This window comes from Amphiprion ocellaris, chromosome 17 (assembly GCF_022539595.1).
Source record: "Amphiprion ocellaris isolate individual 3 ecotype Okinawa chromosome 17, ASM2253959v1, whole genome shotgun sequence".
Classification (NCBI taxonomy): domain Eukaryota; kingdom Metazoa; phylum Chordata; class Actinopteri; family Pomacentridae; genus Amphiprion; species Amphiprion ocellaris.
This window is the reverse complement of record NC_072782.1, coordinates 11,386,014-11,398,632: the sequence shown is the minus strand read 5'-3', so window position 1 is coordinate 11,398,632 and position 12,619 is coordinate 11,386,014. Positions and strand designations below refer to the sequence as shown.

Sequence of the window (12,619 nt, the reverse complement as noted above, 5' to 3'; positions counted from 1 at the left end):
CTCCCTCTTGGTCTTTATTACTATTGGATTACACCTATGTCAATAGTATCATTCATGATGATACTAAAACTCACCTTTAAAAACAGGAATCTTTAGCTTGTAGGTACAATTTACTAAATTTAAATTATCTGGAGAGCTTCATTCAGTAACTCAGCTGTAGTCAGTGTGAGGGTGGAGAAAGGGGATGAGTAAATATGATCGCAGGTGTAATCTAATACCTGAAATGTTGTTATATAACATATGTCTCTTTGTACAGTATTTCCCCCTTCACTTCCATTCTCCATCTTTTTGGGGTCGACTAAGAATGGTTCCCAACCATTCTTCTTTTTTTGCCCCAGAAACTTCTGGTGTTTTTATTTTCTCTTTCACATTTTTTATTTTATTTTATTTTTTTTTATTTAACAGTGCTTGTGGTTTGATCTGCATAGACATTTGTTTCTACTTGTGCTTTTTCTTCTTTGTGGCTGCGATTACAATCAGGAGATGGAAATACAAAAGAGTACCTGTTGCCATAGTAAGTATGTACTGTTCCACCTCCTCACCACCCTCCTAATTACCTGTCACCCTCCACGCCTGTGTTCGATCATTGACCCTTTTTTCTTTGCATGGCTTCAGTAGCAGAGCTGTCCTGTGGTCTGAACTAACCCGTTTGCTGGGGTTTATGACTGTTCAGTTGGTTCTCTAAACTCCTCTGAATCTCTTTCTTGGCGGTTAATGGGGATTATTTCAGAGCTCCTCTCTCTCTCTCTCTCATCATTAGCTGTGTAAAAACTTTAAATGACCATGGCAAAGAAAATACTTGGTTATCTTACTACATTTCCCTGACATTCTTATTTCCTTAGATCTGCAATATCATGCATTGGAGTCCCATCCAAGCTGAATGATAGCGACCTGGTCTAAATGAAAGTGGAGGATGTTCCTGAAGTAAACCTCACAACCTGCCAAATCTTTTACATTAGATAACCTCTCTCTTCTTCCTGTCAATTATCCACTATTGAATTAACCAACCTCTCTTGCACATAAGCACATCCTATAAATGTTATGTACCACTGTATACTTCTGTCTCATGGAAAAGTCAGGTAATGTTTTGAATTGTGTTGTATGTTGCTTGTCTTCCAGGCGAGTCCTTTACCAGGTACATCAGTGCTTTCTTTGAGTGTCGCTTTCCCACCAAACTTGCTGCTTTTGGTTTAGCTTGAAACATGGTTGAGGCCCAAAGCTTGGCTGTGTGGTGCTTAGTCTCCATTTTATCTGTCTGTGTTGTTTGGCCTCATCTCTGTCCTGACAGACATGAGAGGTGTAAAATGAAGACAGTTCGGTTCTTGTTTCGTTCTTAGTCTCTGTCGCATGTGAGTGATATTAAAAAACAAGTAGTTGGTTTGCAGCTGGCTGCACAGTGTGAGCTTGTAGCAGTGTTCTGGATGCTGTTAGAACCACTGATCCCTGAAGCAGACACTTCGTGTGCAGCACAAATCTCTCTGCTGGGAGTATATTGAAAGATCAGTTGGCTAGGTTAATAGAAAAGCCTCACAAATCCATTGCAGACAGATAGTAAAATTATAGTTCATACAGTCTATGGGTCAACATATAATTGCAGAACTTTTTGTAACATAGTTGACAGGTATCATAGTTGACATCTTTGCTGTTTTCAGGCCTTAAAACAGCATGACCGCCTATAACCAAACACCACATGGCATTTTTAGAGAAAGATTTTTCTAAATATTATACATACAATTGAGTAAAAGTGAAATTGAAAGTTATTTGTAAAGATATTGTAGTAAACCTGTTGATATGCGATAAATCCACACTTGACTCACACACTACTTTATATTAAATAACTCAGAAAGCCTTGGAGTCTTGCCAGTCTTTTCCTCAGGAGGAAATGACATCATGTGGAGCAGGTCATGTGATCTGGAATTAACACACTTCCTTGAGAGGTGTTTTTGTAATGGGGAACTTAGTTGAAAATGATTTGTGGGACACAGATACAATTTGTTGCTTGTTTTCCATATAAAAGTTGATATATTGCCAAAAAAGAAATATCTGTCATGATTATCTCAACTTAGTAAAAAGAACATAATCAAAACCATTTTTGAATAAACTCATTTTACTATTGTTTAGCTAATTAGAAGGTCATTGTTATTAAATTCAGAAGGTTATTTAGTTGACATTTTAGTGATATCCAGTCATTTTTTATTAATAAATTGTTTCCGTAATAAATAAGCAATTTGTAGATATGATCATAATAAACATAAACAACTTTTTTTTTTTTTAAATAAAAAAAAATGTATGCCAGATATCTTCCATGGACTTCAAAAGTCTCTAAATTATATATTGACCCCTTTATTTTCAATTAGTTGTATCTCTCATTTATAAACGACTTGAGGCTTGCCGTATGGGAAATAAAAACCCCATTGCTTCAAGCTCATGATAGCCTCTATATGGACATTATCAGTATTTAGAAGTAAAATGTATTCTACTTGTAATATGTAAACACTCTTTCAAGATTCCAGGAAAGATTTGTAGTTGTTTTTTATGCTCCCAGCATCTGGATTAAAATACAATAACACGTAAAACTGTCCTCACTGGTCAAGGCTTTGTGGCTCCTGTTGATAATTCAGCACTTATTGCTTCTTGACAGCTGTTCCTGTTTTCAATTAATTGACCTTTACTTGTTTTTTTTTATGTGTAATCTCAACTCACTTTGTGGTTTCGTGATTAAAATCGTCGAGAAAAGCAAAAAAACGCTGTGGACTTTCATTTTTTGTTTGTTCTGTTCCATTTGTGTTTTGTTTGTACGCAGGGTACAAATGAGCAAGGGAACTGCACTCATTAAGATTTGCCTGTTGAAGTGAAGGTAAAGCAGAAATGCCGTGTCCCAGCTTGGATCTGTCAAAGTAAAAGGAATCAAGGGAGAAGAAATCCTGATTAGTGAGAGCTGCGTGGTGTTCATAGTCACAAGAAAAACTTTGTGGTTGGCGTATGTGATGTAGAAACAGTGCATCTTGGTTTGGCTTTTGATTTGAGGAAAGGTGCAGATCATAAACACTATTTTAGTGGAGTGTGTAGTTCTCTGCCTGTCAAAGTTTTTTGAAGGCTTTCTTAGACTAAAGAGCACAAAGTTAAGAGTGTCGTGGACTGATTTATATATATCAGTGTTACATATAAATGAAAGTGTGGAAATTTTGTGTGGTTTCTTCAGTTTACACAGTGGTTGATTTGTAGCAACCTCTCTATTGTGAGCTCAGCAGTGCATATCCATCAGTTTGTCCTCTGAGATCCATAACTCTCTTCACTCTCCCCCCCCCACCAGAGTCCTTGCCAGAACAAACTTTTAAGGATGAGAGCGACGCAGCCACCCTGAGACAGACCCTTCCAGATCTAACACCCGACGACCCATCCGACGCTCCAGCACTTCCTGCCGAAGACTCCGCCTCGGCCCCTGCAGCTGCAGAAGCAGCCGAGGGGGAGGAACCCGCTGATGCTGGCGACCAGGAGGGTGACGAGTCTCCCAGCAAGTCACCCTCCAAAAAGAAAAAGAAGTTCCGCACTCCTTCCTTCCTAAAGAAAAACAAAAAAAAGACAGAATCCTAGATTGGAGATTGTTGGATCGGTCCTCAAGGCTGGCCTCAGCTTCTTTTCATTTTTGCTTTTTGTCTGCTATCATCGCACCCTTCGAGCAAGCCACAGTTACACGCAGTTATGCTTTTTGTTGTTTTGATATCATTTGTTGCTGGCTTATTAACCTCTTTTTCCTCGTTAGTGTGTGCCAATTTTGTATACAATGTAAAAACGATTGCATAAAGGTTTTTAATTATTAGAGGCTTTGATTTGTGAGTGAGTGATGCATTCTGTCTTGTCCACTCCATCTGGCCTTTTATGCATGTCTCTTACTACAAGCCCACACTCTTGATGTGAGGTTTTAGGGTTTTAGCCCTCTTCTTTTTTTTTTTTAAGAAATAAGTAATACTAAATCATTGTAACCACTAGAATGTATTGGGATTGTATCAAAATATGTCAAAAGTGTCTTTAAAAAAACAGTGAATGCAGGAAGAGCAGCTTGTACCCTCTCATTTAACTGGTGGTGAATTCTGACAGCGAGAATTAGAAATTGCATAGTTCTAATTGTACCCCTGAAGCTGTGCACCCATGTAATTACTTGTTAGCAGACCAAGAGAAGTACGGTTTGCATATAGGCTATAAAATACTGGAAAATGTGTCCAATAATGCAATATTTCTGATTAAATACTTCAGTAAATTCACTCTTATCACATCTGGATGTTTCTTTACTTTTTCAAAACTCCAAATCTTCTACCAGCGCAGCCAGATATGTTGTAAAATGCTTACAATCTTGATATGATGTGGCAGTTTGGTTTCGTCTTTCACAAGCCGGATTCCTCAAATATATCCCTCTGAGGTGCTGCAAACGTGCAGATGATGTTGTCTGAAGCTTTGACGTTGAGCATAGTTCACAGCGAAATGTGAGGCATCCCTGGAAGTGCGACAGGCTTTGTGCTTGTGGATGCTTTCGAGGCTTGATGTAATGTATCCGCAACTGGCTATAAGTCTTTAATATGAAGGAATGTGTAAAAACAAATTCTCAGTTTGTGCTTTCCATTTATTCTAATTATTTGAGCTTGTTTTGCAGTTGATTTGTCTCTGGAGGTCAGAAACAGGCAGCGATGCTACATATTGTGAGATTTCCATTTGTTCCTGATTGTGTCACTATGTTTTTCCAACTTCTTATGCTTTTTCTCACATAGTAGATTGAGTTGTGACTCCTTGCTGAGAGAGAGAGAGAGCACTGTGAACCTCCTCTTTTATGTTTGAACCACTGTTTGGGAACTCAAACCACACGTTGCTTTTAGATAGATGCAGTTCATACATAAATGACGATGCCACTGTTACAGTACAAAGCCGTGCGATCGATCATGAATCAGAACTTTCACCCTGAGCTTTCCTGTGTTTAAACTCCACTCTGAGCAGAAATTCTTTAAATACCTGTGTGAGTTTCCAGTTGCAGTAAAGACACAAATGCACACTGGAGAATCACTAGAATCATGAGTTGTGCTTGAGGTCGCAGGGCATTAATATTGAGGCCATTTCCATGCTTTGCTTTACTTGTGTTGAGTCCTCCTGTTTCAGTGAAGGTCATCTATGCTTCACCTTATCCGATGTGCTTAATAAACCTTTTTCCACTGCGAGTGGTTTACTTACACGCTACGTATAAGCTGAAGGACTGCATGTGGAGAGAGCTGAGAATGTGAGCTGTCCTATAAATGACTGTAACTACCCTCTTATATTTCAGTTCTGTTTTATTTCAGTTCTTGTGTGCCGATAACATTGCTAAAGTCCTTGTAGTCATTTCAGTCTTTTTTATTTTTAAAAATCTCACAACTATGCTGATTTGTATTCTCTGTCTGAACTACTTCCAATTTCAATGTCTCATCGTTATACCATCTACAGACTTAATACTTCACCTCTGTTTTCTCATGGTTGCAACCATGAATAATAAAAAAAAAACACTACTTTGAAAATCAGTATTGTGTTCTTGTAGTCATTTATGAAGAATCTAAGGGAAAATATTGTAGAAATACACTGTCCAGGCTCAGAAATAGTGCAGTGGATGATGAAGATAATTAGTATTATCAACTAAAGCATAATTGAGTTTTATTGTCAGTTTATTTGCTTATTAAGAATTACCAGTTGTGTGCTCAGTGTTAATATTTACTCTACTCACAGTGGATAATCATAAGTATATGGGGACAACAATTTGCAGTTAATGTAAGTGAATCAGATAAATTGACAATAAAACCAACAAAGAGAAAATCTTGTTAATAAGCCTGGACTTTAAAAAAAATCTGTAAAGATCAAATATGTTGAATCAATGTCTTAGCATTTCGTACAGGAAAATATTGTTCAGCAACATTTTACGGTTGTCTGACATACTGTTACACCCAGCCTAGGGGTCACTGAATGTAACATGAAAATGTCATCCTGTTGGGGCCTCAAGCAGCACACACCACAGATTTTTCCAACAAAATCAATAATTTATTTTCCAAAAGCGAATATAAACAAAGGTTGTATTAAACAAACTAAAAGTATGGATGAGCTGAAGTCAAAACAAACAAAACTGCGCTAAACTTCCCGAAAACAAGAGGAACGAAAGAAACAAAAGATAGCAGCTCGATCCCTTCTCTTACAAAAAAACTTGGGTTATTAAACAAAGAACTAATACATGGATGGACTGTGCTGCTGTGTGCTGGTTGGGACTCCGCGTAGGATGACTCGCCCATCTGGTTCCCTCGCTCTCTGACCCCCCGGAAGCGATGTCATCTTTCCTCTTTTTATGTCCGTCCTCGTGGTAGACCGAGCCAATCCGGCGCCGACCCATCAACGTGACGTCCAATCCTGGCAGTGGTGCGGCGCAGCTGCATTTACATATTGGATTAGTTAAATACAGACACAGAGCGCAGAAAATAACAACCTCATACGACCGCAGTCGTAACACATACATCTACAAGTTGTGGCTTGTGGCTTTTGGCTTTAAAGTTTATTAAACCCAAAGTTCTACTCGTAATAAAACTTCATTTCACCTAAAATATTACATTTAGTATTTATATAAGGTTTATGTCACTTAAAATGCTATTTAAAGCTTTTTTTCTATCCAAAATACCATTTTCTGTACACGTATTTAAGTTTTTAAAGGTGTATTCCCTCCAAAATACTACTTTCTCTCCAGGTACATATATTTTTATATGTTTGTACCATCTATATAGTGCTTTCTGGCTGAGAAGTTACGGTTTTAAAAGTGTATTCAACACTAAATATTGCTTCCTATGCACATGCTTTGAGATATAAAGGTGTATTCTACTGAAACAGTACTTCTGAATGAAAAAGTTACTGCTTTAAATGTTTATTCCACCCGAAATATTACTTTCTGTGCAAGCACTTTAAAGTTTTCAATATTATTCAACCTAAAATACAACTTTATGTAAAAAGTATTTATAGTTTTAAAGTTGATTCCAGCCAAAAAATAAATAAATAAATAAATAAAAATCAAATGAACAAATTATGGTTTTAAAGGTTTAAAAGTTTACCTTCGGTCCAAATGCATATGCTGTATTTTTAAAGGTTTACTTCATCCACATATTGCTTTCTGACTGACAAATTATGGGTTTAAAGGTTTATCACACCTGAAATATTACTTATATTTGCACAAATAGTACTTTATACTGAACGGGTTACAATTCTAAAGGTTGAAGTCGCCCAAAATATTACTTTCTGTGCATATAGTTCTTGTTTTAAAGGGCTTTAAACCCCAGCGTACTACTTTCTGTCTACGTACATGTATTTTAAAAAGCTTATTCCATCCAAATAGGATTTTCTGACTAACAAATTATGAGTTTAAAGTTTTATTCCACCCAAAACTGTACATAGATCTTTTGCTGAGATAATGAAAAACAAGTTGTTGTTTTTTTTTTTTTTTAAATTTGGCGCTTATTCTTTTGGCTGATCTTCCAGTTTTGGACACTAGAGGCGCTGTGGGCATTTTCAGTTGCTCTTTTTTTTTTTTTTTTTTTTTTAAAGCTCCTCTATTTTCAACTTTGACCTCCGGCTGTGCATTCAGGAAAATGGAAACTCAGTGAGGAAACGTGGATAGTAAAAGCTTTCACTGGTTAAAAAATAAGTTAAATACTTAGGTATTATAGTGACCAAAGACAAAACAATTTCTGAAAAATCAAACATCAAAGACAATATGGATAATTGCAAATTATTTTTGAACAGATGGCTGCAAAGAGATTTGTCGATTTTTGGCAGAATATTATTAACAAAAATGGACAGCCTATCAAGATTAATATATCCAGCCTATTCTCTTCCAATTTTGCAACGTTTAATCAAGACTATTAATTCACTAAACTTTAACTTCATTTGGAGAAACAAATACCATTATATAGCAAAACAGGACTTAATCAGATCTTATGAGGATGGAGGTGCAAATGCAATCGATTTTGATTTCATGAATGGAATGTTAAAAATTAAATGGTTAAAATACTGTCTCCAAAACTCACAATCCTTATGGTATTAGATACCCAACCAAATTTTTACTAAAGTAGGTGGATTTGACTTCCTCTTAAGATGTGATTTTGACCTTAAAAAACTTCCTCTAAAACTTTCAGACTTTTATCAACAAGCTCTTCTGTATTGGAAACTTCTGTTCAAACATAACTTTACACCACACAATACCCCAGTCTGGAATAACCGATACATATTGATAAATAGAAAATCGCTGTTTATTGAAGAATGGTATTCAAGAGGTGTATGGACAATTAGCCATTTTCTAGACAATGAAGGTAATATTTTAAATCATACTGATTTCTGTAACAGGTTTAACATTCAATGTACTCAGAAAAGGTTCAAACAAATTGTGAAAGCTCTCCCTGTTTCTCTCCTAGCAATAATCAAACAGGACATAATTTATGCAAAGGTTACACCTTCATTAAGGCAACTTAAGATCAATGGTATAAATTTCCTAGACTTTAAATGTAACAACAAATTCATCAGGAGCTGTTTTCTAAATAGTTGCCTTAATAACTCCCTTAAAAGAGATTATATTTTTAGAAATTTTGAAATAGAAGAAACAAAAAACATTAGATGTAAATACTTAACTTCCCCAATCCCGCCAAAAACAAAAGAACTCCAATTCAAAATTATTAATAACATTTATCCAACAAATGAATTTTTAAAACAAAGATTTAAAATGGATGTAGGCAATTGCAGTTTTTGTGAGAATGAGTGTGAAGACTTGGATCATCTATTCTTCTTATGTGAAACAGTACAAAGATTTTGGCTTGACTTTCAAGAGTGGGTTAATTCTAAAGAGTTAAAATTAGCAAATTTGACAGTCACAAACATTAAATATGGAATCTTTGATAATAATCATATTAACTTTGGCTTAAATAACCTTATTTTGTTTGGCAAACAATATATACACAAATGTCGCTTTTTTAAGACAAAACCCAATATTTCCCACTGAAACTTTGGCCAAAATCTTTACATTTGATTAACACAAAACATGCTTCCAAATTAGCTTCCTTTATTGACAATATGTGTGTAAAATAGCCCATTTTCTTTTTGATTAAGATTTAGTTTAAAGCACAAGCCCTCTGTTCTATATTATTATTTTCTTTTTTGTTTTCTTGAATGTAAAAGACTGTTTTTTGTACCTATTTTGTTTGTATTTGGCCTGAATTTAAATTAAAAAAAAAAAAAAAAAAAAGTAAAAGCTTTCACTAACGATTATTAAACTGAGCTTTGGCAGAGCGGTTCTGTCCCATGTTTTGTTCCGATCGGATTTATTAATTTGACTCCTGAACGCAGCTCAACGGTAAACAGTTTATCTGTGCTAAAGTTAGCTTGTTTACAGTGTCGACGGTTGTTAGAGAAGCAATTTATCTGTGAAGAAGCTCTAGATTGGATGTTTTGGTCACAGAGTCGTCGTTTTTGAAATTAAATTAATGCTTTTTTTTTTTTTTTTTTTTTTACAAATAAAAATTTAGTTACACATATACGCCAGCATTTAGCTTAAATGCTTTACATGCTAACCTTTAGCTTGTAGCATCGTCAGACTCCATAAGCTATTTTACCTTATCTCCACCATAGTAGTCAGAGGAAGCTTGACAGATCCAGGAATGATAATTTTACCATTACAGCAGCAAAAAGAAATCCAATTTAATCAACCAGAATAGGCCTAGGGGTCACTGAATGTAACATGAAAATGTCATCCTGTTGGGGCCTCAAGCAGCACACACCACAGATTTTTCCAACGAAATCAATAATTTATTTTCCAAAAGCGAATATAAACAAAGGTTGTATTAAGCAAACTAAAAGTATGGATGAGCTGAAGTCAAAACAAACAAAACTGCGCTAAACTTCCCGAAAACAAGAGGAACGAAAGAAACAAAAGATAGCAGCTCGATCCCTTCTCTTACAAAAAAAACTTGGGTTGTTAAACAAAGAACTAATACATGGATGGACTGTGCTGCTGTGTGCTGGTTGGGACTCCGCGTAGGATGACTCGCCCATCTGGTTCCCTCGCTCTCTGACCCCCGGAAGCGACGTCATCTTTCCGATTTTTATGACCGTCCTCGTGGTAGACCGAGCCAATCCGGCGCCGACTCATCAACGTGACGTCCAATCCGGGCAGTGGTGCGGCGCAGCCATATTTACATATTGGATTAGTTAAATATAAAGACACACAGAGCGCAGAAAAAAACAACCTCATACGACCGCAATCGTAACACCCCCTTCACCAAGAATTAAATACCCCACTAAGGTATTTAATTCAAATAGGACCTAGACAAAGTGTCAGCCAATACATTTTCACTACCCTTCTTATGAAAAATCTGCAAGTTAAAATCTTGCAGCAAAAGAGACCAACGCATGAGCCTCTGGTTGGAATTTCTCATCCTAGAGAAAAACACGAGAGGATTGTGGTCCGTAAAAACCTGAACTGTTTGTGAGCTAGAACCTAGATAAACTTCGAAGTTCTGCAGGGCGAGCAGCAAGGCCAGTGCTTCCTTTTCTATGGTACTATAATGTACCTGATGCTTGTTGAACTTTTTAGAAAAGTAGCAGATGGGATGGTCGAGTTTCTGGTCGTCTTCCTGCAGGAGAACAGCGCCTGCGCCCCACACACTAGCATCCACCTCCAACTTAAAAGGACGCGCAAAGTCGGGCGCAGCAAGAACAGGAGCTTTGGCTGACTCGAAAGCAGCTTGACAAGCGGGGGTCCACACAAAATTCCTTAACGGACTAACTAGGGCAGTAAGAGGAGCGACAATCTCCGAAAAATTTCAGCAGAATCCTCGATAGTACCCACACATACCAAGAAAACGGCGCAACGCTCGTTTCTACTGAGGAACAGGGAACTCTACTACAGCCTGCACCTTGGCTGTTACTGGACGAACCTGGCCCTGACCCACCTATTTCCCCAGATAAGTCACAGTTCCTTTCCCAAATTCACATTTTGTGAGGTTAAGAGTGAAAGATGCCTCTCCTAAACGACTAAATATCTCAGATAGTGTCTTCAGATGCTCTGACCATGTGGAGGAATAAGCCACTACATCATCCAGATATGCCTCAGTTTTTCACTCCAGCCAGAACTACATGCATAAGACGTTGGAAAGTAGCGGGAGCATTTCTCAACCCAAATGGCATAACAGTGTACTGGAGGAAAGCATCAGGAGTAACAAATGCGGATATTTGTATTAAACAAACTAAAAGTATGGATGAGCTGAAGTCAAAACAAACAAAACTACGCTAAACTTCCCGAAAACAAGAGGAACGAAAGAAACAAAAGATAGCAGCTCGATCCCTTCTCTTACAAAAAAACTTGGGTTATTAAACAAAGAACTAATACATGGATGGACTGTGCTGCTGTGTGCTGGTTGGGACTCCGCGTAGGATGACTCGCCCATCTGGTTCCCTCGCTCTCTGACCCCCCGGAAGCGATGTCATCTTTCCTCTTTTTATGTCCGTCCTCGTGGTAGACCGAGCCAATCCGGCGCCGACCCATCAACGTGACGTCCAATCCGGGCAGTGGTGCGGCGCAGCCATATTTACATATTAGATTAGTTAAATATAAAGACGCACAGAGCGCAGAAAATAACAACCTTATACGACCGCAATCGTAACACATACATCTACAAGTTGTGGCTTGTGGCTTTTGGCTTTAAAAGTTTATTAAACCCAAAGTTCTGCTCGTAATAAAACTTTATTTCACCTAAAATATTACATTTAGTATTTATATAAGGTTTATGTCACTTAAAATGCTATTTAAAGCTTTTTTTCTATCCAAAATACCATTTTCTGTACACGTATTTAAGTTTTTAAAGGTATATTCCCTCCAAAATACTACTTTCTCTCCAGGTACATATATTTTTATATGTTTGTACCATCTATATAGTGCTTTCTGGCTGAGAAGTTACGGTTTTAAAAGTGTATTCAACACTAAATATTGCTTCCTATGCACATGCTTTTAGATATTAAGGTGTATTCTACTGAAACAGTACTTCTGAATGAAAAAGTTACTGCTTTAAATGTTTATTCCACCCAAAATATTACTTTCTGTGCAAGCACTTTAAAGTTTTCAATATTATTCAACCCAAAATACAACTTTATGTAAAAAGTATTGATAGTTTTAAAGTTGATTCCAGCCAAAAAAAAAAAAAAAAAAAATCAAATGAACAAATTATGGTTCTAAAGGTTTAAAAGTTTACCTTCGGTCCAAATGCATATGCTGTATTTTTAAAGGTTTATTTCATCCACATATTGCTTTCTGACTGACAAATTATGGGTTTAAAGGTTTATCACACCTGAAATATTACTTATATTTGCACAAATAGTACTTTATACTGAACGGGTTACAATTCTAAAGGTTGAAGTCGCCCAAAATATTACTTTCTGTGCATATAGTTCTTGTTTTAAAGGGCTTTAAACCCCAGCGTACTACTTTCTGTCTACGTACATGTATTTTAAAAAGCTTATTCCATCCAAATAGGATTTTCTGACTAACAAATTATGAGTTTAAAGGTTTATTCCACCCAGAACTGTACAT

At 36.7% G+C, this 12,619-nt stretch overlaps 1 protein-coding gene across 25 annotated transcripts in view; it reads left to right on the top strand.

Moving 5' to 3' along the window:
• Positions 1 to 3,820, top strand: part of add1 (adducin 1 (alpha)) — a 28,168-nt gene extending 24,348 nt beyond the window's left edge. For 7 of the 25 annotated variants that reach the window (XM_035941262.2, XM_035941259.2, XM_035941258.2 and 4 more), the window contains one exon: positions 3,314 to 3,820. In XM_035941262.2, the coding sequence (XP_035797155.2) occupies positions 3,314 to 3,594 (281 nt within the window). In that variant the 3' untranslated portion in view covers positions 3,595 to 3,820. Of the gene's footprint in view, positions 1 to 480; positions 519 to 842; positions 925 to 1,119; positions 1,142 to 2,803; positions 2,932 to 3,313 lie in introns of those variants that run through there. The other 18 variants (XM_055019206.1, XM_035941266.2, XM_035941276.2 and 15 more) reach the window with 10 other exon arrangements.
• The last annotated feature ends 8,799 nt before the right edge of the window (positions 3,821 to 12,619 follow it).